The following is a 26,500-nucleotide window of genomic DNA, read 5'->3' on the forward strand; positions in this document are numbered from 1 at the left end:
GAGCCTTACTTTAAATTTCTTCCTCCTGTTAGCAGCAGTGCTGGATTTACAGCACGGCAGATGGTACTACATGGAAATTTTACATTAATTCGAAGCTGCAAATGCAGGCAATTCAATTTCAAAGCAAATTAAGCACCCAGGAATGTTTGAAACACACTGCCAACAATCCCACATTGAGACACAATGAAAGTGGCATTTTACTAACAATCTTGCTAAAGTGATCAAACAAAATCCGACATAGATTCTGTTCTGGCTGTGCCGAGAGTTAGTGAGGGTGAGGGGGTATGGGCAGTTTAAGGGGTAGGGGCATTTCAATAATTCTTACTGTTACTCTCAAACTTGAACAAAACATTCACTTACCCATAAAACTGGTGGACAGGGTCTGAATGAGGTATTCAAAATCTTGAGGGTTCTGGACAGGTGGACAGGTGAAATGATTGAGAACAAGAGGACACAGATTTAAAGTAACCAGTGAAAGATGTAGAAGGGGCAAGGTAAAGTGGCAAGGGCCTGGAATGCACTGCCTGAGAGTGCGCTAGTGGCAGGTTCAACTAACGCATTCAAAGGGAGTTAGACTGTCATTTCAAAAGGAGGTGTCGAGGGATGGGTGTTATGGAAAATGCAGGAGAATGGTATTGGTTGAGATGCTCATTCAAGGAGCTAGTACGGGCACGATGAACCAAAAGGCCTCCTTTTGTGCTGTTGTAAATCTGTGAAACCGGTCAAGGATACAACATCTCCTGTCTTGTTTAAGACGCCACTTAGTGTCATTTAATTCTGATGGCACAAAAAATGTGGGAAATAAATGTCATAAGCCGATCATTTAGCCAGGGTGCATCCAATAGCATCAATCAATTTCTGTATTTCTGCAAATGTTGAAGCAAAGAACATTTTCAAATGGGACTTTGGAAGTACTGAACTTTAATGCACAAAACTATTTACAATTCTCAGTCTTAGGAACTTTAATTAATAAATTTTGTTTTAGAAATTCTAACGGGACTACAACTGTTATGTATAATAAATACAATTTCAATGGTGCAATACAGATCCTTAAATGGTTGCTGCATCAAAAATGATATTTCTATGTTGTCAGTTGATCTATGCATACATCAAATGCAGAAGGGGATGTACGTGACTCAATCCGTGAATATGTGCACTTGGTGACATGATCTTTAAAAAAGCCATGAGAAAAGATTCCAGTATATCTCATACGTACCACCTTTCCTAACATCTTGGCAGAAAGTGCAATTTCACTGGGAAGCTGCTGGAACTATTGAAATGTGCATTAAAGATAAAAGTCTAACCTAACCCTTTTAACTCAGAACACACCTCTAGCATGTATGAAATTGGCCAGCCTGGCATACCTGATGAAATAATCAGCTCCAGAAACCTAGGCCTCTGAACTGCATGTTGCAGGGGGTGTACTATTACCAGTTATGTTCTTATCTTGAAGCAGTACAACAACTTGATTAATTTGTTAACAGACTATCAGGAAATTAGGTACGTTGAAAGATCAATTGAAAACAGAGAGGCAATATAATTGATGCAATTCATTTCATCATATTTGTCAATGTTGTAAGTCCGGTAACTGCACTTAATCCAGTAAGATATCCTCCTGCCACACAAAGAAGTTAACAGCTCAGTCTGGAAGAACATAACCACTTTTGCCAGTGAAACAAAAATACTGCCACAATTAGCTGTGATTTGTGAACCAGCTTTGAGCAGTGCAGTGATGTTTTGGCAAGTTGACATGCGTGCCTGTGGTGCAGAGCTGCCATACAGACGCTGAGTTCTCAACATCTGGTTGTGATGTATAATTTCAGACATTTATTGTTTTTGGTTTCCTGTGGTGCAATTACAAACTACTGGAGACAATGCATGGAACTGAAACATCTCCAAAGAACAGACAGGAAAGCGTTCAGAACGTAACCACTGCTCTTGCATCAATAGGTGCCTGTGCTCAGCTGCCTTACATTAGTAGTAGATGAAATCTCATCCTCAGTCTTAAACAGCAACAAATCAGCAACTTTCCCCCAAAGTTGCTTGGATATGATGACAATCCCTTTCTTTTTAATGTTTTTAATGCAGCTTATAAAGGAATGTCTGAACCATTCTGCAGCTCTCAGTGTCAATCACACCTGCAAGTTTGTATTTCAGTTTGTTGACATTTGTATTGTGTAATTCGCCCTTGTTAAATCCACTGTACGCCTGGACTGGTATGTGGCACACTGCACATAGCGCACTAACTGATTTTTCAGATGTCTTGCCTCAGTACGACTCAGGGAGCCACCATCTCATTGGCCTGCTCCTCTTTCTCTTTCTGTTCGAATGCCTGGTGAGCACGTTCAAGATCTTGCACAACATCCAGCAGTCTGGCAGCCGCTGACATCTTCTGATCATGAAAGGAGCAGCTCTTGTCAACTCCTGATGCATACAATAGATTTTGAATTGTGAGTCATGATATTACTGCAAAGTAATTCAACTTCATCAAAGAATATTGCGCACTCCTTCAATGTAACACTTGGATGAAGACAAACTAACACCAGCAACAAGTATCAGCCATTGTCAAATAATAAGTCTTCAACTTTAAACCACAGGATTTTAAAGTTTTGATTAGTGAAGCTGCTTCTAGCCTGAAGTAGGCCCAGATTGAGAGCACAGTCTCCATTTTTGTTTGCCTGACTGTGTGGATTTTAAAACTGTTACTGAGATTGATTTTGCATTTTTTCTTTTGGAAGCACTTCCTTCAGAAACATTCCAATAGATCTTTTAGAAAATGTGTGTGGTGATTTTGTAAATCATTCAAAAAGAATATCTTTATGATTTTGCCATGCCAGAGCAATCCACCTGCAATGTTTCCCATTATTTATTTCAACAACGTTTTGCAAGTGGCCTCCAGACCTAAGGATAGCTCACCTTGAGATGTGCCATGGACCTGAAGATTGTTCTAGTTATGAAATTGAAAACAAAATCAGAAATTGCTGGAAAAACTCTGCAGGTCAGGCAGCATTTGTGGAGAGAAGGCAGAGTTAGCATTTTGGATACAGTGACCGCTGTTCAGGATGTCACTAGATCAAAACTTTAACTCTGCTTTCTCTCCCTGGATGATGCCTGACCTGTTGAGTCTTTCCATCAAATTCTGAGTTTGTTCCTGATTTTCAGCGTCTGCAGTTCTTTAGATATTTTTTGAATAGTAATAAGATGTTCTTTAGGTTTATAATATCGCTGAGACCCTCATTAGACTTAGTTTTATGTGCAATCTAATTTTTTGTCTTGTGGCATTGGATTTCATTCTCAGATATTAACACCTCTAAGACATTTTTAACAACCTTTTCAAGCAAGTAGAGTATTCAAAACTGTGTTGCTGGTACAACATTTGCTTCTTATAGTAATGGTAGTACTTTATTAGTTCTAGAAAAAGTACTGGTTCATTGAATAAGTAACTAATTTCAATGTGTAAGAGTTAATGCTGAAAGGCAAGTACCTTCCTCTATCCTCATACCATGTATTCTTCCTTCCTTGCCCATCACAGTTTCTGCATCTAAAGAGTCAAGGTACTTCTGTCTAAAAAGAGAAAACAGGAGACAAAATTTCTTACAGAGTTCTAGTTGGAGCTGTTTAACATTGCAGTTCCACACAGTACTTTCACTTCAATTTTGTTTGAAATCACTTCCAACAACACATAGTATTGTAATTAAAAATCATAATTAAGAATTTCTGCTGTTGTCAGTTCACATTTCTTTTTTGTTCAGTCATGGGGATCATTATGGAATTGAGTGCTTTGCTTGATCATTTCAGAGGGTAATTAGGAGTCAGTCACATTGCTCTGAGTAGGGAGTCATGGTTGGGCCAGATCCCAGGTAAAGTGTGCAAATTAACACTAAAGAGCTTCCCTAAAGAGCTTAAGTAAACCAATTTTTCCCCACATCTCTCCAATAGCTAATCATGGAACCAGGTTGACCTCATTGACTATGAGGTCATTTGGCTGGGGTTGCTAAGTTGGGCCAATCAGGAAGGCCCTGGTGAACTAATATAACCAGTAGATGAGGCAGGGGGACTGACCCCAAGCTGGCTGGGCATGGTGAGTGCATGGTTCACACACACAAGTAAATAAAGGGTGATGGGATACTGGCCTCTGTGGCTTTTTTTAAAACTAAGACTAGAGGTTTTTTTCCTGAATATTATTTAATTAATTAAATTTAAATTTAGAATTAAACCCATCATTAGTTTGGGCCTGTGTATTACTAGTTCAGCAATGTAAGCACTAACTTACAATGCCTATGCCACTGTAATGTCAGCACTTTACAGGTGCACCAGCCTGACTTTAACCTATCCAAAACTGGCAAAGGTGATTGGAATTAAAATTTGTCTTGAAATTCTTAAGTTATATTGAGGCAAGTCAACTTTGTACTCATTAGAAAGAAAGGAAGGGGGAGGAAGCTACTTAACTTTTGTCATGATAATTTCATGTGCAAACAATGCATTTCCAACATATGACAATGTTTTTGATCCACAATGATGCATCTTTGTATACCAATCACCCATTACAAATTGTTCTTTTTGAAGACAGTGTACTGATAAATTGAAATAACCTAAATTGCCATCATGTGTTTGTCACTGGATGTTTTTATTTGCATTTTTAACACAAATAGTTCTTAATCGCTAATAAGACAAGGTTTTACCCTTCAGTGTTTTATTATCATAGAGTCATCGAGGCATGGAAACAGGCCCTTTGGTCCAACTCATCCATGCTGACCAGATATCTGATATAAATCTAAATCATAAATTAATCTAGTCCCTCTAAATCCTTCTTATTCATGTACCCATTCAGATGCCTTTTAAATGTTGTAATCATACCAGCCTCCACCACCGCCCCTGGCAGCTCATTCCATACACTACCATTCTCTATGTGAAAAGCTTGTCCCTTTTTATATCTTTCCTGTCTCACCTTAAACCTATGCCCTCTAGTTTTGGACTCCCCTGCCCCAGGGATAAGACCTTGTCTATTCACCCTACCCATGCCCCTCATGATTTTATAAACCTCTATCAGATCACCCCTCAGCCTCTGACACTCTAAGGAAAATAGTCCCAGCCCATTCAGTCCTCCATTCCTGTTTATTAACCATAGGTGTATGATAAATAAAGCAGGAGGAAATTCAGACGTGTTGCTGTTGAATACTCAGATTAGTTTTTAAACTGTTAAATAATTCAAAACTGCAAACCACTTTGAGTGGGCAATTTGGACAGGATGACTGGTAATGTACTGGCCTCTAGTGGTGTAATCTATTGTTTCAGTCTCCTTGGGTATTTTTAGCCTGAGAATCTCCTGAGTAACAAGCATGATTGATCAACTGATCTTGTTGCTAATTGTTTACTGTGTTCACTCATTCAAACAATGTGATTGTATCATGAGAAATCAACCTTTGTTAATTAAACAGGAACTTTGTTTCTCCTGTAACTTGTAAATAGTGAAACATAATCTAATACTGTCTGATGCATCCTTCCAGTCAACTTCAATAAAAACAAGAATACTGATGTATTGTTACAAGGAGAATTGTTCTTAGTGAAGGTTTATTTTCTCATAACTGCTGCTCTGCAAGGGGAAATCATGCAAGCACAACTGTAGGTGCAGTGTAAAGTTGATCAAAGTTTTCACTATAAATGGGCAACTGTCATTACAGTAAGCAAAGCAATGGTAATAATATGCAGTACACAGACACACACACACACACACACACACACACACACACCTACCATACAAACTAGGAGCAGACTCTTCAACTGAATAAAGAATAAATTCCCATTAAGAATAATAGGTAATAATTTAAAGGATAAAAGTGCCCTTGTTTAAAGAGAGACTTGGAATGTATGCATTCTGGGATTTAACACTGCAATTTGCGTGGTGATTTCTGACACAAAGTTCCATTTCACGATACTCTTATTTGTTAATGATGGAGCCAAAGAATTTAGCTGTAATCTGTTCATTGCATCACCTATAAGTTAGAGCATGGACATTCCTGTTGGCTTACACAAATTAAAACTAAGTAGTAAAAAGGGGATGCCAGGTGGTTTTTGCTACATAAGGCAGACTGCCTGTACCTGTCATTTCCTACAATGAGTACAAGACTTGAGCATGTTCACTAACCAAATCCCCCTACATGATTAGAATGGCCAATAGCTGTCACAGATAGACAAATCCAAAGATTTTATGGCACAGATTCCATAGCAACATCATGAGTCGATCTATCCTGTAGAGAGATTAGTGATGGATGTGTGGTACACTGAATAATTTCAGGCTTCTTTCAATGCAGGCTGAGAATTGGCAATGTGAACAGGGTCAATAAGGTTCACGGTTTCATTGACAATGTTGTTCTTCAGGCTTTTACACATCACAAGTTTACCTTCACAAATCCACGCCCCACAGATGTGCAGGTTATTCGCAATCATCAAACAGATCATGTATGTGGAAGCCCAATTCCCAGCTGTCAAAATTATTCCAAAAGAAGTTGCTCTCTTCCCTGAACACCTTTGAGGCAGCCATGAACAGCCTCAGCTTGCAGATACACTAAGACACACGCGATCAATAAGCTCATAATGAGCTGCACATTAGGTGTTTGCTGAGTGAAGGGCTTCATCCTGTAAATGCCCAACTGTTTCATTTTAGGTAAGGAACCTATCTCTGTGCTCTGCAGCACTCCACATCCCAATCTCCAAGCATATTGTTGTAAGAACAGAAATGCTGATTCTCCATCTCTCAGGCAACTAATGGGTCTTGCTACTGGTACCATTATGTATCTTCTAACCAGCTGCTGACAGACATGATTATTTACTCCTGGAAGATGTGGGGCTTGAACCTGGTCCTCTTGGATCAGACATTACCACTAGCCACAAGGGGTTTCCATTGTTACCTACATCCTGGGAATAAATAACTTAAAAATAAAGATGGAACAGATGAATCCCTTCATTCCAAGACAGGTTTTAAGCCACACAAGAATTTAAAGATCAGGCAGTACTAGCTGAATGTCTAGGTGAATGGAATAAAGTACATAAAGAGAACAGCTTTTGTAGTCAGTACAGTGTGGGGCTGGAGGAACATAACAGGTCAGGCAGCATCGGAGAAGCAGGAAAGTCAACATTTTGGGTCGGGGCCTTTCTTCAGAAGTTCTGAAGAAGGGTCCTGACCCGAAACATCAACTTTCCTGCTCCTCTGATGCTGCCTGACCTGCTGTGTTCCTCCATCTCCACACTGTGTTGACTCTGACTCCAGCATCGGCAGTTTTTGCTATCTCTCAGCTATTGTTGAACATATTTGATCAACCTGCTTTGTGCAACCATCCGTTGGCCACTTCCTTTTTTATTTAATGGAAAATCTGCTACAGTAAAGTAAAACACCTGGAAACCAAGATAGTTGTTGGTCTAAACTCTACTGAAGTCAGTCTTACGCAGGGAATATACATCAGGAGAAATCAGAATGCACTTAAGCACAAAGGCTTGGAGCACTCAGCTGCTGAAATTACTGGATGTATCACAGCTTGGTATGGCAACTACTCTGCCCAAGACCACAAGAAATTAGGGAGTTGAGAACGTTGCCCAGTCCATCACGAAAACCAGCCTTCCTCCATCGACTCCGACTATACTTCCCACTGCCTCAGGAAAGCAGCCAACATCCCATTGGGCAGCATGATGACTCCGTGGTTAGCACTGCTGCCTAACAGCACCAAGGACCTGGGTTCAATTCCACCCTCAGGTGGCTGTGTGAAGTTTGCTCATTCTCCACGTGTCTGTGTGGGTTTCCTCTGGGCACTCCAGTTTCCTCCCACAGTCCAGAGATGCTGGACTGGCCATGCTAAATTACCCCATAGTGTCCAAGGATGGGCGGATTGGGTGGGTTAGCCATAGGAAATGCAGGCCAATAGAGATAGGGTAGGGGTGCATGTCTGGGCGGGATGTTCTTCAATAGGGCAGCGTATACTTGATGGGCCAAATGGCTTGCTTCCACACTGTAGGGATTCTATAATTCTATGAACATAATCAAATACCCCTCGTACCCTGGTTACAATCTCCTCCACCCTCTTCCACTGGACAAAAGATACATAAGTTTGAAAAAGTATTGTTATAAAGCAGATGTTTACCCCGCTTCTGAGAACTACAACCAATGACTATGACAATAATAATTCAAATCAAATCCACTCTCTATGATAGAGCATTCAGATGTCGCTTGTATGTCACACTGTCATTTAAGTTACTCACTTCAGCTTTTCTCTGCCTTGTAAGAGTTGCTTGAAAACGGTCTGTGTCTCAACATCTGGGTCAAGTGGATCACTCCAGTCACCCAGGGTCACAGCAGAATGTGTGCGACTGCATCCCCGAACTGTTAAACAAACAGAAAGCAAGCTGTACTGAAGGATTACCAAACATTGCAGTCATTGTGTTTATGCTACAATGTGTTTCGCCATTTTATTTTGTGTGTTCAGACACACCTCTGGAGCAGGTGGGACCTGAACCCGAGCCTCATGGCTCAGAGATAGGGAATCTATCACTGTCCCACAAATCCCCACAATACGATATGTTTATATATATTTATAATCAATGTATTTAGAGATATTGTCTACACATTTCTGGAACAGGTAGAACATGAACCCAGGCCTTCTGGCCTATTCTTTTGGTGGGAAACAGGAGCTGCTGTTTCCTGTTAAGAAGCTGCTAAAATGTTCAATCAGGATGGATGTTATCGAAAGCCATGGTAGAATTTAGAGGATGCTATGGTGCTTTCTAGATGAGATTAGGAAATTCTGCCTTATTGCAGCTCTAGAACAGAACAGTCTACTTGTCACATGATGACTAATAAGTTAAGCAGGTTGAATAGGTGACTAAATCCTGGGATTTTATGCCACTGAAAGACAGACAGTGTTCCTGGAAGCTTGGGATCCAAAAACTATCCTTTTGAAATAATGATTTAATTATAAAGTCTCACAGTTCCTAAAGTCAATTGATTGGAGGAAAGACTGGAGAATGTCACATTAGCAATTTTCAAAAGTTAAATGATATTAGAAACCACATTCTGAATGAAAATCACTAACATGAAATATTAACTGAAGGAAAAAGTTAAAATATCTACTAACACTGCCTGAGTATTTAATTCTGTGTAAAAGATCAAGGAAGTGTGGGAGCAAAAGCATTAGACTCACAATTGTATAATTACATACATTTCCTCACTTTTATGCCTACTTTTTCAGGTTTGAGTAGTCAGACATCCAAAATCCATTAAACTGTGGAATTCTTTCACCAGGTTACGAGAGGGACTGTAAACAAAATATGCAGGAAATACTCAGCAAGTAAAGCAGCCTGCGTGAAGATTCACAGCAGCTCAGTGTGAAGACACATAGTGGTTCACAGCACCAGGGACCCAGGTTCGATCCCAGCCTCGGGCGACAGTCTGTGTGGAGTTTGCACATTCTCCCTGAGTCTATGTAGGTTTCTGCCATGCTCTGGTTTCCTCGCACAGTCCAAAGATGTGCAGGTTAGGTGGGTTGGCCATGCTAAACTGTCCCATAGTGCGCAGGTTAGGTGCATTAGCTATGGGGAATGGGTCTGGGTTGGACAGTCTTCAGAAGGTCTGTGTGGACTTGTTGGGCCAAATGGTCTGTCCCCACACCGTGGGGAGTCAATGAAATACTGTTTGCAGATGTATAATTAAAAATGTGGGAGAATTACTGAGGAAATTCGTAGGATCGGTCCTGATTGCATTTGCTATTTGATGTGCATTGGGTGTTCAAGCACAGGACATTATCCAATGTTGACTACATCTTCATTCTGGTGTTAACAGTAAGTTGTACATGGATTGTAGATGGTATTATTGTTCTAAAAGTGTTGTTTGTTCAAAACATCGAAGTCTTGCAGCTTTATTCTCTTATTGGGTCTCCTGGATCTCAAATTCTGTGTTTTAAAAATAAATATACTGGTTTATGTCCAGCTTGTAATATAAAATTGGCTATCTGGTTGAGATTGTAACATAATTCACTGATCTCGAATGAGATCATAACATAAAGCTAGCAGCCTGATTCGCGGTCATAACAAACACCTCTTGGTGAGACAGAACTTGAGGTTAATTTAATCCACTGTAAAGAAAGTGAGCATAATATACATGAATCACTAATCATCTTTGTATGATCAGTTTTGCAAGTTACATAAGAAATATTTATTTATCAAGGAGGTTTATAGATAAAAGAAACATCAATAATCAATAGTAATATGTTTTTTGACAGGGAAAATTCAACATTCTGGTCACACAGTCATTGAGTGTGATCAAAGGTTAAACATAGCTAATGTTTTGGTAAGACGTTGTTCAACTGCATGATGACGTCAACAAAAAAGACTTGGCAACAGTAAACTTTGGCGTTTCCTCAATTGGCTTCTAATGTCAATGTTCAGTTTTAATGGGAGGGGGAGAGGAGACTTTTTCACTGATATACCTGTCCTGTCAGTGTGCAGGCAACAAGTCCAACGGTTGCTCCTGTAAGAGCCTGGATGAAAGGATGCAAGCGTGCGTTCATTGCAGATACTGGCTTTCCTGATAGCCGAAAGCCACTGATTCAGTTCGTTCACATTCTGGAAGAGATAGAACAACATATCAGCATTGATTGTTAAAACCCTTAAAATAACCAGGCAGTCAATTTAGCAGAAACAGATCAATATGAGAGCAACGGAGATGTTAAATAACAATCCAATTTTAAGAGAACATTTTATAAATGTTCACATTTGTGATCGGTGTAATTGAATACATTTTATGTGCTTCACGTAGTAGTTAACATAGTAGTTCTAAGCTTTGGAATTTCTACTGTCTTTACCCAGGACCAATGAAAAGCATCAGGTGGTGGAGCTTAAGTCCATACTAATATATGTTTCTTTTCATTTGTTACAAAACAAAAGTCCCAGTACAAAAGGCAAAATATATTGGTCTGGATTTCATTTTTCTTTAATTGTGACCGGCGCAGTTAAAGAAAAACTGGCGTTGATAAAAGTTACCTTTCATGATCTTAAGGCATCTCTTTCTTTTAAAACAACCAATGAATCATTTTCCAGATATTGTCAGGTTTGGAATAGAGGAGGTTTGCCAGCCAACCTTGTGCCTTACCAATATGAATGCGATAACCACCAGATAAACGGTCATTAGCTGTTGGCAGCAGGATAGCTGTCAGTTGAGTCACACAAATAAAAGTAATCAAAGTGGAGGACTGAGATCATGCATTGAAGTTGTTAAGCACAATGTAAGTCCAAGAGGCTGTAAAATGTCTAAGTGGGATATTATGTGTTCCTGCGGTTTGTATTGATCTTTGTTGGAACACTAACAGGCCCAGATGGAATTGTTAGCATGGGGACAAGCTACTATCAACCTTCTAGCTGCTTGCCATTTCAATAAACCACCCTGCTTCCATGTTCTGTTCTGGGCTTGCTACAGTGTTCAAAGCTCAATGCAAGCTACAGGAAGATTTCTGCTTTGGCACTTTACATCTTCAAGGACTAAATATTGTGTTCAACAATTTCAGAGTCTGACCTTTGTCCTCCATTTTAATTACAATCGCCCCCTCCCCACTGTGCCTTTTTGGCATGGCTCTCAACTCAACAGACACATTTGCTCATTTTCACACTAATACTTTCCAACTATTTCATCTTTCCCTCTCCTTAACCACCATAAGAACTGTATTTGCCTTTTGCTTTGGGCACCCTCACCATCTTTTCCACTTGTTCCGACCTCGTCCTCGATCTACAGCATGAAAATGACCACTTTCCAGTTCCTTTTGGTTCTGAAGAAGAGTCATTTCAGACTTCAAATATTCATTCTGTTTCACTCTCTACTGATGTTGCCAAACCTCCTGAGCTTTTGTGGGATTTTCTGTTTCCCTCTCAGGTTTACCAGCATCCACAGTAATTTTCTTACATTTGAAGGTTTAAGGGGAACTGGTGATAGGTAGGAAGTGTTGACATGATACGAGGGATGAGGGCTTTAGGGCCTAAAATCTTATAACACAACTGGGATGAGGTCCCAGAGAAATGAGGTGGGCTTCTAACCAACCTGCTTCAACAGTCTCCACAACTGGGTTTACCCCGAGTGTCAATAGAATCCATTCTGCACTTACCTCCCAGAGTGAAGACTGGGCCATTCTGAGATGGAATGATCAGTAGTGCAAATCCTGCCCTAGGCTTCTTATTCCTTGCTGAAATTGGGGTTTAGTCTCAAAGTGATTAAAAACTTGAATTGCCTCCAAAGAGGCAGAAGCCTGAAATTCAGGTTCTTCACTTTACTGAATTTCACCACTCTTTACTTGGCATCATGTAGTACAGAAAGAAGCCAATTTGCTTAATGACCCCAGGCCAGTTCTTCGAAAGAATACTCTTGAGAGTCTCCTACTTCCTTGCTCTTCCCCCATGGCCCTGGAAACATTCTCCAGCTCACAGTTTCTCTAACATGGAAAAGACAGAACTTCAGTCTTTAGAGAAGAAAAAGGGGCTGTGATCCTGATCATTAAAACACCGTTATGAGACAGTAATTAATCCTTCAGTTTGAATTTCAAATGAATAAAACTGGGTTAAAAGAAAAATGAACAAAACAATCCAGAAAGATTACTGATCGGAAGAAATTATGTTCTGTGGAGGAGTGTGAAATGTAGCAACATTCTCCTTCTCCAACAAAACAGGCCATGCTATTTTGATTGGGTTGTTAAAAATAAACTGCTGCATAAATATTCTTACTTCAAGACAATTATCTTAATTATCCAGCCTTACAGCTATAAAATTACATTATTAAATTTCTAATGAAACACCCAATTATAGTCATTCTCTTCATTAGAAAAATAACCTATCATCACAGCAGTTTACAACACAGACGAAGGCCATTTAGTCCATTGTTCCTGGCACAAAACAGTTGAAAACCAATGCTACATTTGTACTTGCCATAGACTTGTATCTTTTTCATTATTTATCAGGGGATGTGGACATTGCTGGTTGGTTGAGCATTTATTGATATCTCTAGTTGCCCTGGAGAAGGTGATGGAGAAATGCCTTCTTGAACTGCCACAGTCCATTTGGTGTAGATTTGCCCACAATGCTCTTAGGGAGGGGTTTTCTGAACACTTGATCCAACAATACTGAAGGAACATGTAATATATTTCCAAACCAGAAAGTCGGGCGACTTGGAGAGGAACTCATGGGTGATGGTGACGAGTATTCCATCACACTCCTGACTTGTGCCTTGTAGATGGTGGGCAGACTTTAGGAAGTCAGGGGATGTGTTACTTGCCATAGTATTCCTAGCCTCCGGCCTGTTCATGTAGCCATTATGTTCATGTGGCTATTTTTATGGCAGTTCAGTTTCTGTAGAATGGTTATCACCAGGACGATAATAGTGGGGATTCAGTAATGGTAATGCCATTGAATGTCGAGGGACAATGGTTGGACTCTCTCATCTTGGAGGTGATCATTGCTTGGCACTCATGTGACAAAAACGTCGCTTGCTACTTGTCAGCCCAAATTTGAATATTGTCTAGGTCTTGCTGCACATGAACATGGACCTCTTTAGCATCTGAGGTGTCATGGATGGTGCTGAGCATTGTGCAAGCATTACCACTTCTGACCTTACGATGGAGGGAAGATCATTGAAGCAGCTAAAAATTGTTAGGGCTAGGATACATTCTCAATGGCTCCTGTGGTGCAGTAGTGATGTCCCTACCTCAGAGCCAGGAGATCTGGGCTCACGTCACACCTCTTCCTGTCATTTTGTAATAAAATCACTGAACAGTTTCATTTAGGAAAGATATCTCATCCTGACGAACTCATGCAGAGATGTTCTGCAGGCTGAGATGACTGATCTCAAACAACTAACCAACTTCATTTGGGCCAGCTATGAATCCAATCAGCTGATAGTTTTCCCCAATTCCAATTGACTCTAGTTTTTTATAGGATGCCTTGATACAATGATCAGTTAATTTCAACCTTGATGTCAAGGACAGTAACTCTCACTTCACCTCTGGAGTTTAGATCTTTTGACAATGTTACAGCCAAGGATATAATGAGGTCAGGAGTTGACTTGCCATCGAAGAACCCAAAGTGAGTATCGGTGAACAAGATAATGCTAAGCAAATGTTGCTTGATAGCACTGCTGATGATTTCTTCTATCACCTTACTAATGATCAAGATTAGATTGATTGGATGGTAATTAGTTGGAATTGTCCAGTTTTTCTAACATAGAACATACTTGTGCATTTTACGGTCAGGTAGCTGCCAGTGTTGTTGTTGCACAGTAACGGCTTGGCTAGGGGAGCAGCAATTTCTGGAGCATGTCTTCAATACTATTATATGTTGTCAGGGCCCATCTCTCCTCAATCTTATTGCACTAACCTTTGTTGCTACTGACTCTAAACAACAGGAAGAAAAAGGATTTCCCTCTTCACCCTATCAAAACAACTCAATTTCAAAATCTGTGTTAAACTTCCTTTCAATTGTGTTTTTGATGGAAATTGGGAGCACATCTCAAGTCTGTAGTGACAGCTTTACTTAGTATGTTTAATTGATTCAACATAATGCTCAAGCATTGGCATTCTGAATATAGCCCTGTGAATATCTTAGAAACCTTTGTTATAAATATCAACAAGACTAAATGCGTTTATGTGACCAACATTTTTTTTTAAAAAACTGCTTAAAGTTTATTGCATGTACTTCCTATTATCAAGTTTTGAGAAGATTTGTAGCTCAGGTTGAGGTTCTGGATGTGAGTTTGCTCGCTGAGCTGGAAGGTTAGCTTTCAGACGTTTCGTCACCATTCTAGGTAACATCATCAGTGAGCCTCCAATGAAGCGCTGGTGCGATGTCCCACTTTCTATTTATCTGTTTAGGTTTCCTTGGGTTGGTGATGTCATTTCCTGCGTTGGTGGTGTCATTTCCTGTTCTTTTTCTCAGAGGATGGTAGATTGGCTCCAAATCAATGTGTTTGTTGATGGAGTTCCGGTTGGAATGCCATGCTTCTAGGAATTCTCGTGCGTTTCTCTGTTTGGCTTGTCCTAGGATGGCTAGCTTTCTGCCTGTTTGTCCAATGTAGTGCAAAAGCAAAACGAACGTCATCTACAAAATACCTTGCAAAAACCGTGACAAACACTACATTGGACAAACAGGCAGAAAGCTAGCCACCAGGATACATGAACTTCAACTAGCCACAAAACGACATGACCCACTATCACTAGTATCTTTACATACAGATGAGGAAGGACACCACTTTGATTGGGACAACACATCCATCCTAGGACAAGCCAAACAGAGACACGCATGAGAATTCCTAGAAGGATGGCATTCCAACCGGAACTCCATCAACAAACACATTGGCTCCAAATCAATCTACCATCCTCTGAGAAAAAGAACAGGAAATGACACCACCAACACAGGAAATGACATCACCAACCCAAGGAAACCTCAGTAGATAAACAGAAAGCGGGACATAACGCTTCATCGGAGCCTCACTGATGATGTTACCTAGAATGGTGACGAAACGTCTGAAAACTAACCTTCCAGCTCAGCGAGCAAACCCACATCCAGAACTTCCTATTATGTTAATAGAACCTCAAATTAGGAATCTTAATTTTGGATCTGAACAGAAAATATTTGAAATTAAGGAACAACTATCCACAAAAAAATCATACTGAGTGTAGCCCCTTCAGCATAAGGAAATATTCAAAAGGCCCTTCACAGAAGCATTATTAGTTAAAATATGAAACTGAGTCATATAAGCAAGTATTAGATTAGATAACCAAAAGCTTGATCAAACAGGAGGTTTTAAGGACTGTTGTCATCAAGGAAAGCGAGGTAGAGAGATGGCTGGTGTAAGGAGGGAATTCCAAACCTTGGAGCCTCAGCAACTGAAAGCATGGCCAGCAATGATAGAACGATTGTAGTTGAGAATGTACAAACAGCTAAAACTGGGGGAAGACATATTCATCAGAGAATTGTGGAGTGGGAGCAGATTACAGAGAAAAGGAGGGTTTTGAAAACAAGGAGAAGAATTTTAAACTCAAGCCTTTGTTTGACAGGGAGCCAATGTACATTAAATACCATAAGAGAGATAAAGGACGTACTTTGAGTTGAGACGCGGAAAACAGAGCTTTGGCTAACTTCAAGTTAATGGACAGAATGTGGGAGACCAGCCAGCAATGCATTGAAGTAATCAACTCTAGGGGTTACAGATGCTCAGGTGGGGGTTTTCGCAGCAGATGAGCTCAGACAGAGGTGTTGTTGATTGATTGTTACGGAGCTGGAAATGGCTGGTCTTAGTGACAGTGCTAAAATGAGGCTGGAAGCTCATGTCAGGGTCAAATACTGCATTATAATATGTTTGTTGAATTACAAATATTAAAATAAGTAATCAAGTAGTTTTTCTAACAGCTACATGTAAAGCTTCTGTCCGCAGACTTTGTCATTTCCAATTGTGTAACAGCAGTAGCACAATATTACAAGTGAAATAAATCTATACTCCTTTTTTTAAAGAAAAATACTTTCCCCATTCAAATTAATATTTTCCCTGTGCCTTCTTTAGCTGAGCACTTAAAGTATCAGGAACTCTGAGCAGTTAGCAATAATTACACAATTAATTACAACAACAAATATTCATTTCTGAGAACGGGGTGGTTTTTTATAGTTTGGTAAATTGCTGCTTTTTTAAAATTAACCTTTTTTATAATTAACCTGTTCAGAGATGTTATGACACATTCCTGGAGCAGGTGGGACTTGAACCTGGGCCTTCGAGTTCAGAGACAGGGACCCTATCATTCTGCCACAAAAAGGCCCCTCAGTCCCATTTATTAGTCACTGGGGCTCACCCAGAACATTTAGAGTCCAATCTCTGGCACCTGCCCTGGTTTTGTGAATAAACACACCATTAATTCAGATCTAGCTCGAGATTTGTTTGAACTGTCCATTGTGCTGAAGATGGGGCAACAATGGGAACCTATCATTGGCTTCACCCTTGACTACATCATTGGCCACTGGAGAGCTGATGGTCGCAACTGGGTGACAGTAACTAGAGGCCCAGGATCCTGAGTGATTCAGGCCAGAGGTAAGTGATGGTGGAATTGCTTTTGTAGGTGGTGATCACAGTCTTTGGGGACTGTTCAGGGATTGATGTTGGCAGCTAGTTGCCCTTGGTAGCTCCATGCCTACTTCCCAATGCCAGATTCCTCCATCAGGCGCTGCGTTTTTGAACAAGGGCCTCCCCAGGGCAGACCATGAGCAGCCCACACAGGTTGGCTCTCAGGTTTACATGTTTTTTTAATTTCAAAAATATGCTTTCTTGATAAAATAATCTTTGCATATGTACAGTGTCAGAAATGTAGTTCAGTTTTGTACATCGGCGTATCAAGTAAGCAAACAAAACATTAGACTTTGACTCTACCCAAAAAAACCAAAGATCTCTATTATACATACAATACTAATGTTTATATATATTTCAGATCCTGGGATAGTCCAACAACTGAACAGACCTCCATTTACCTTCAGCAGGAAGACCTCAGGCCATTGTATTTCCCCAGTGTGCCTTGGTGGCAGCTGCCCCGAGCTTTACTCTGTGCTCTACAGTCTGTACCCTGGGTGACACACACTGAAACAAACATCACATGCACCTGGAAGGCCATCAGCTTGGTGAAAGATGTTCTTTGGTCCATCTGAAACTTGTTGGTTTTAAGTTAAGAGTTAACCCTGACAGAGTGTTACAGAATGGCACATAGATCCAGGGCTATGTGCTGAGGAATGCACTAAAGCTTCAGGCAGCCGTCTCAGGTACCCTGAAAAGACCCAGCCATCACTGTGTTAATGTTTATTAGGATGGGCTGAGGCCCTTAAGTGGTCTTTAATGGCCATGCAAGTGGGAAGTCAAACCATGGGTGGGAACATGACAGCTTGCTCCTTTGCTACGCTCCTGCTTGATTAAGTGGTCTCTTGTCCGTCCCAATATGCCACAAGACAGATTGCCACAAGTCATCTTGTTTTTAATGTTTTAAGTACACAATACAGAACAGATTTGCACGGATCCAAGAATCCATCAGGTGGTGAGTGGCTCCCTGTAAACATTTCAGTCCTCAGCTGGGGGCAGGGAGTGGGGGATCACGGCGATGTGGTTGCTATCAGTTTGACAGATGGTTCCCTACGGCCAAGTATACACATAAGAACAATAACCAGATCTGACTGTTTCCCACTGAGCTACTCCCAGGAGGTTTCCATCACTCGCACAAGCTGTCAGTCTCTGGCAGCTGCTCAGAGCTGCATTGCTGTTCACAGCCAGGAATTTGGAAACAAATCAGAGGCTGTGGAAGGAAAAGAAAGCCCTAAGGTGACTCGTCACCCTCCTCCCCAAATAACTACACCTTTACGTATTCATAACTGAAAGCAGATAGACAGAAAAGGTCAAAGAGGTCAGCGCTAAAAGCCCAGCAATTAGGCGTGATGTTAATGAGTGAAGGTTTTCCTTTATTAACACTACATTAAAAGTACATTAAGATTACATTAACATTAATACGATAACTTGCATGACTCTGACCATTGTTCACAATCCCTTCATACTCTTCTCATTCTCAAGCATGGGGTCACATTTCAGCCAGAGATGGGCAATGGTGGCCTCGTGGTAATATCACTGGATTATTAATCTAGAGGCTCCACACTAATGCTTTTGGGGACAGGGATTCAAATGCCATCACAACAGCTAGTGAAATTTAAACTCAATGAATTTATCCAGAAACTAGTTTTAGTAATGACTTGAGAACTGCCATCATTTGATATAATATCCATCTAGATCACTAAAGTCATTTACAGAAAGGAAATCTGTTCTCCTCACCTACACGTGACTCCAGGTCCGCAGCAATGTGGGTGACCTTTAACTGCCCTCTGAAATGGACCAGCAACTTTCCGAGTTCAAGGGCAATTAGGAACAAGCAACAAATACTGGCTATAACAGAGACACCCACATCCCATGAGAAAAATAGAGGAAAACTCTTGCTCTGTTGGCCCAAGTAAGACTGCTATACTCTTTGTATTCTGCCTTACATCAAGGACTAAATGTTCACTTGGGGCGTGTGGTGGTGGTGGTTTGTGGGAAGCAGGAGTCAGTCTTATTTCTAAGCATCGGTGGGGGAGGGCAGCAATATTGAATATAATGTATTTCTTTCGAAGATGGAAGGAATTGAAAAATAACATACCTTGCACTGGATGTACATAATGTGTAGCTGAGCCTCATTGTCTTGGGTGATGATCTGCATCACATGGAGCTGCTGGAAGGCATTTTCATCCACTCGTTCAACTGCGCAGATACGCTGGACTGGAATAGATGACCGTACCTGACACATGTTACACAGTACATAAAACATAAGCAGATTCTTGAGTGAACTCAAAAGATTTTGATTCATCACCTCACAGCTCCTACTTCAGTGTGGGGGTGACATATTCTCAAAATAGTTTCAAATTCCAGCTGGAAAATGATAAGATTTTAAAAAACAACTAAATACAGAGAAATAATTTGTCAATGCAAAGAGAAACAACAATTTTTTTGAGCTAAATTTGGGAACCTGGATTGGTAAAATCACTTTATACCTGATAATAGCTGGGATTTAAAAAAGAGGGAAAAACAGAAAAATGTAATTTATGATATTTTTTAATCAATGTCCAATGAATACTGAATTGACAGAAACCAACACGAACAACATGCATGATCACTCACAATAATAGATCACTGATTAACAATGCAAAATAGGGAATTAGTAAATTAAACAATCAATCACCCAACAAATTAAAAAATGAACGCAGTAGACAACAGTGCATTAATGGAAAGGGGCCAGCTATTTTTATGTTCATTTCACAGGATGTGGGCATCATTGGCAAAGGCCCTAAGCATCCTGGGTCAACCACATTGCTGTGGGTCAGGAGTCATACGTAGGCCAGGCCAGGTAAGCATGGCAAATTTCCTTCCCTAACAGACTTTAGTGAACCAGATGGGCTATTTCAATGGTTTCACGATCACCATTAGATTCTTAATTCCAGATTTCTTTTAGATATATGCATAGAATTCAAATTACACTATCTGCTTTGGCAGGATTTAAGCCCAGGACCCCAGAAGACAAGCTGAATTCCAGTATTAATAGCCAAGCAATAATACCTCTGGGCCATTGCCTGCCTTGAAGGGGATTTATTTGCAGCAGGCTAGTATCATGGAATAATATTTGACCACAAGCATTTCACTCATATCAAGGTTCCGTAGGGTTAATGGCTCAGGAAATGCACCTGCTAGTTTTCACCATGATAAAGAATGGAATTTGAATTCAGTGAAAACCTTACATTGAGAGTCCAGGGGTGACTGACAAACCAATGCCAATTGTTGGGAAGAACCCATTTGATTCATTAATGTCCTTTAGGGAAGGAAGCTGCTGTCCTTATCTGATCTGGCCCATATGTGACTCCAGACCCGTAGCAATGTGGTTGACTCTTAACTGCCCTCTGGGCAATTAAGGATAGGTGTTAAATCCGGCACGGCCAGCAATATCCACATCTTGTGAATGAATAAAAAAGTAGTTCTGCCCAAGAAGCCTAGTTTTAAGACTTTGCTTTATGATCATAAAACATAGCTAATAAAATGTGACAGCCCCCGTAGAGGGGCATTTGTTAAATGTTTTGCGCATTGCTTGTTGATCTCCTGCAGCATTGTACATGCAGGTCAAGAGAGAGTCCAGATTGAATGAAGTGAAAAAGGTGGAATAATTGGACCAGGACAGGCAGCCAGAGTTCAGACCTTGTTTCATACATTCTGTCAAAGCTGTCCACTTAGTTCTAGTGTTTGTTCCTATAACATGATCATTAGTTATTGTCCTAGATCAGATAATCCTGTTGACTACATGTCAAATGAACCAGATGCAGACATGTTATTTCTTGGAGAAAACCAAGGAACTTATTAATTTTGTAGCTCTACACTTGACACTTTAAATAATCGATCTAGCTGATGACAAGCAACAAGGTTGCACTGATGAATCATACACAAAGCAATGGTACAAGTTGAAAGTAGACCACTGTTAGCTCATAATGAGCAGCAATAACTATCGCTTACTGGGGGATATGCAATACAATTCAATATAGTGAGAAGACTTAAAATCAAAACAATATTTGTCTGAAAGAAAATGATCACATCAGCAAAGACTCAATAAATTATTCTAAACAAACACAAAGTAAAGTTAATTGGGGCTGGACTAGATGACTGACAGTTCCTGATGTAGAATCAAGAACCATCAATTCCTCATCTCCATTTCAGCAACAATATCCTCACAACTTTTGTTCTGAGACAGGTTGAATTTGGAACTTCCCTCTAAAAGTGCCCAAAACACTGATATTCGACAGAGTCATTGGAGTGACGTTCAATCCCCAAAATGATTGGGTTATAGTTGGGTCAAATGTTCAAATGTTTATGAATCTCAGACCCAACCACAAATCTGCCATTTCCTGGGTTCACTGAAGCAACAAGGAATGGGCAGCCAATTCATTCTCAAGAACTGGGTTGCCAATTTATTTGTTTGAATGAGCCTGACAGTCTCAGATTTAACTTGCTTTGCAGGATTAAGAATAACCATAAGGTCTCAGGAAATCCAGCGGCTGAAGGGAAGTGAGAACCTCGTGGGAACAGACTTTCATCCCTGGCAGCACCAGTCGGAACTCTGTGTGGGATTCCAGACATAAAACCTGCCTTCCAGCCTGCTCTGAAGCCCTCCCCACTCCAAAGTCTTCCCCCCTCCAGAGCCAAGTAGGCTCCAAATCCTCCATGTCAAACCCAAAGTGTGCCACATGCGTTATGAACACCTTATCTACCTGCCATGCTACCTTCAGGGATTTGCAGAAATGCATACCAAGGTTCTTCTGATCTTCAGTACTTTCCAGGATCCTACCATTCATAGCGTCATTGAGACATTGTCAGGCCTCCCGAAGTACATTATCTTACATTGTTCCATGTTCATTCTGATGTTCTGATACTCATATTCTGATGTATTTACAAACAGACAGTTGCATTACTCTTCCTCTGTGGACTTGTTGATACAAACCTTAACCCATGACTATGGGAAGCTAAATGACAAGAACTGACACTGATTCTAATGTCATTTTGTAATATTTATTGTACATAATAGCTTCAAATTCCCTTAAGAATTTTGACGGGTCATAATCCCAACTAGAGTTTCCTTAATAAAAACCAAAAGAACAGCGGATGCTGTAAATCATGAACAAAAACAAAGTTGCTGGAAAAGCTCAGCAGGTCTGGCAGCATCTGTGGAGGGGAAAACAGAGTTAACGATTCAGGTCCAATGATCCTTCCTCAGAACTGATGGTGGCTGGGAAAATGTCAGTCTATATGCAGAAAATAGGGAGGTGGGTGGGGTAGGGGGTAAACAATAGTATAGAGCCCAAAGAGAGAGAAAGACAGTGGGACAGACAAAGGAGTTGCTAACGATCAGGCTGGGAGGGTGAATAGTTGCTAATGGGGGCTGTTAGTGACTAACAACAGGGGGTGTGTAGTGGCAGGCTATGTGGTAACAGGGTCTGGTGTGTGGAGTCGGGAGCTGGGACATGGGAGAGTTTAGGCCCTAAAATTATTGAACTCAATATTGAGTCCAGAGAGTTGTAGCGTCCCCAAGTGCAAAATGAGGTGTTGTTCCTTCAGCTTGCACTGAGCTTCACTGGAACACTGTCGCAAGCCGGAAATGGCATCTGATGATCTTCTGGATGTGGATGCTGGTGGGATGGTAGGTGAGAATAAGGGGAACTCTATCAGACCCGATTGAGGGTCCCATTGACAACGGAGCTGGAGAATCCTCAGTTGAGGAAGAAGGTGGACATTTCAGAGGCTCCCTTGTCGAAGTTGGCCTTATCTGAACATATGCGACAGAGACGGAGGAACTGAGAGAATGGGATGGAGTCTTTACAGGAAGTGGGGTGTGAGGATGTATAGTCCAGGTAACCCGTGGGAGTCAGTGGGTTTGTAATGGATATTAGTTGACTCCAACAACTACCTGGACTATACGTCCTCACACCCGGCTTCCTGTAAAGACTCCATCCCATTCTCTCAGTTCCTCCGCCTCTGTCACATATGTTCAGATGAGGCCATTTCCGACACCTCCAGCAAGATGCTACTACCAGACACATATTCCCCTCCCCTCTCTTGTCTGCCCTCCGCAGGGACTGTTCCCTTCGGGTCACCCTGGTCCACACTTCCTTCACCCCCAACACTTCCCCACAGCCCTAAGGCACCCGCCCCTGAAACCGGCGAATGTGTAACCCTAACCCTAACCCTAACCCTAACCTCTCTGATGAAGGGTCTAGGCCCTAAACGTCAGCTTTTGTGCTCCTGAGATGCTGCTTGGCCTGCTGTGTTCATCCAGCCTCGCATTTTATTATCTTGGAATTCTCCAGCATCTGCAGTTCCTATTATCTCCAATGTGTAACACCTGCCCATTTACCTCCTCCCTCCCCGTATCCAAGGGCCCAAACATCACTTCCAGGTGAAGCAACACTTCACCTGCACTTTCCAAGATCTAGTCTATTGCATTCGCTGCTCACAATGTGGTCTCCTCTCCATTGGGGAAATGAAGTGTAGACTTGGCGACCATGAATCTACGTTCTGCTTGCAACAAGGACCCTGAGCTAACTGTTGCCTGCCACTTCAACGCACCACTTTGCTCTCTGGCCAATATCTCTGTCTCTGGCTTGCTACAGTGTTCCAGTGTGGCCCAGCACAAGCTGAAGGAACAACACCTCATTTTCCGCTTGGGGACCCTACAGTCCTCCTGACTTAATGTTGAGTTCAATGATTTTAGGGCCTAAACTCACCCATGTCCCAGCCCCCCACCTCGCACACCAGGGCTTGTTACCACATAGCCTGCCACTACACATCCCCTGTTGTTAGTCACTAACAGCCCCCATTAATAACTGTTCACCCTCCCAGCCTGATCGTTAGCAACTCCTTTGTCTGTCCAACTGTCTTTCTCTCTCTTTGGGATCTATACTATTGTTTACCCCCTACCCCACCCACCTCCCTATTTCTCCGACATTTTCCCAGCCACCATCAGTTCTGAGGAAGGATCATTGGACCTGAATCGTTAACTCTGTTTTCCCCTCCACAGATGCTGCCAGACCTGCTGAGCTTTTCCAGCAACTTTGTTTTTGCTTGTGATTTACAGCATCTGCTGTTCTTTTGGTTTTTATTAAGGAAACTCTAGTTGGGATTATGACCCGTCAAAATTCTTAAGGGAATTTGAAGCTATTATGTACAATAAATATTACAAAATGAAATTAGAATCAGTGTCAGTTCTTGTCATTTAGCTTCCCATAGTCATGGGTTAAGGTTTGTATCAACAAGTCCACAGAGGAAGAGTAATGCAACTGTCTGTTTGTAAATACATCAGAATATGAGTATCAGAACATCAGAATGAACATGGAACAATGTAAGATAATGTACTTCGGGAGGCCCGACAATGTCTCAATGACGCTATGAATGGTAGGACCCTGGGAAATACAGAAGAACCTTTGTTTTAGTTCTGGAGTTTGCTTATACCTACTGAACCATGACAGGGATCTAGTTTTATTCGGAACTTCTGGCACTGCTCTGAAATGAAGACAGCTAATGGCGAAATGCAAGGATTTCCTAAAACAAGAGTTTCCTGGTTCACCACAGTACACTAAAACAGAAGGTACATATTAATCTCCAGAGGGATTGCTGTCTACCCTCAGTGACTGGTGAGAGGGGTAAGGGAAGTCATCGGATGCCATTTATTGGAGGTCTCTTCTTTAGGGACCTGATAAACCTTTCTCCTAGTGATCAGGATTTTCTCACCTTTAAGGTGTAGGCACTGGAGAAGCATCAGTACTGATAGAATTGCTCTATTTGACAGGCTACCCATGTTCAAATGCACAAACTCCAATAACTCAGGCAGGATCTGGTGAGAAGCGTTCGTGAATAACACCTGGGATTGCTGTGTGTGCATTTATGAGCACAATATATGCAAGAATGTTGACCTTTTCCTCCTTTTAAATAAATTGCTTTCAACATCCTTCAATGAGTAACAGTTATATCCATACGTGAAAAGTGAACTATTAGCTTCATGATTTTACCTTTAAAAAATTCATTATTTATGTTTATAGCAATACTTGATCATGCTGCTGTCTCTCTATGTCAGGGCTTTACTCATACTGAAGATCTTGTATACTTTAGAAATTACTGTGAAGAAATTATTCAAGTATCTAAATATCACTCTGGTATATCAATGGATGAACTAGCCCGTGTATTGTAAGTGGATTAACAGCATGGTTAAATCAACAAGGAAATAATCCAAACAAATCTATAATAATAATTCATTAATCACTTTGTTCAATTGTTTCATGTATTGTACTATAACCTGCAGACTCAGGATTGAATGGAACAATCTATTGAAATGAAATGAATTGATTTGCAGAAAACCTGGACAGACAGTTAGTAAACACAATATCACAAAGCTATGTTGCTTTGTTCTCACAAATATTAGAACCATTGTACTTTGGATGAAGCAAATCTCATTCATTCCTTTGAACTCAATATAAAACTGCTGTTGTCCTCTTTGAAAAGATAAATTTGGTTTCCAGCCTAATCAACAACAAGATCTCTTAAGATTGTTGTGACTGCCAAATTAGCAAAAATTCAATTTACCTGCCATTATGAATTGCAGGAAATATCTTCCTACAAAACAATCTTAAATTATTTGTCAATAAAATCTTATTTTGTTTCTACCTTTCATTATCTTCGATGGAACTATAGTTTACAAAAACTGACTATGTACACTTCCACTGCAATGTTTTCCCATAATTAAATAGCAATGAGGTGTGATACATTGACTCAACATGAATCACACAGTTCAGATTGGAACTCTCTGCACATGAGAGCTATTGACCAACATTCCATGGGGCCCCACATTAGTGTGTCAACACTGCATTGCTCTGCTGCCTCCTTCGCACCAGAAATATGAATTAGATTGTCAAATCTGTGAAGGAATGAACGATTTCGCTCTATATGTTCGATATCTGTGTTGGAACATGATTATTCTTTGAATTACTTCTGGCACTCTTCATGAAAATAACACAAGGAGTTACTTATTACTTGGGTCTTGAATAATTCTTTCAATGTTGAGCATGACTATAAAGCAGAAACAGGTTCTCTCCCAAATCCCCTCAGGATAAGTTTCTTTTAAATGAGTTTAACAATCCTCTGTATTAAGACTTGAGCACTATATCATCAATGAAGTGAATTGGTATACAATCTCCTCTGGGATATTTAGGATAGACAAGAAGGATTTTTGATAAGTCTAGTTCTGGGACGGTGTTCAAACTGCTTATGGGCTGAGATCAGAATGCGAGTGCTGCACATCTTAATTGTGCCAATTCAATTTGGGAATATGGAAGGTTAAATCAATTAAGA

At 40.8% G+C, this 26,500-nt stretch overlaps 1 protein-coding gene across 4 annotated transcripts in view; it reads right to left on the bottom strand.

Moving 5' to 3' along the window:
- Positions 1-1,804: 1,804 nt before the first annotated feature.
- Positions 1,805-26,500, bottom strand: part of LOC125464136 (rasGAP-activating-like protein 1) — a 250,170-nt gene continuing 225,474 nt past the window's right edge. For 3 of the 4 annotated variants that reach the window (XM_048556258.2, XM_059655017.1, XM_048556260.2), the window contains 5 exons: positions 19,227-19,364; positions 10,473-10,608; positions 8,251-8,371; positions 3,485-3,564; positions 1,805-2,424 (listed from right to left, as the gene is read on the bottom strand). In XM_048556258.2, coding sequence (XP_048412215.1) covers positions 2,279-2,424; positions 3,485-3,564; positions 8,251-8,371; positions 10,473-10,608; positions 19,227-19,364 — 621 coding nt within the window. In that variant the 3' untranslated portion in view covers positions 1,805-2,278. The remainder of the gene's footprint in view (positions 2,425-3,484; positions 3,565-8,250; positions 8,372-10,472; positions 10,609-19,226; positions 19,365-26,500) is intronic. The other variant, XM_048556259.2, reaches the window with a different exon arrangement.

The sequence above is a fragment of the Stegostoma tigrinum genome, chromosome 26, assembly GCF_030684315.1.
Source record: "Stegostoma tigrinum isolate sSteTig4 chromosome 26, sSteTig4.hap1, whole genome shotgun sequence".
NCBI classification, from domain to species: Eukaryota; Metazoa; Chordata; class Chondrichthyes; order Orectolobiformes; family Stegostomatidae; genus Stegostoma; species Stegostoma tigrinum.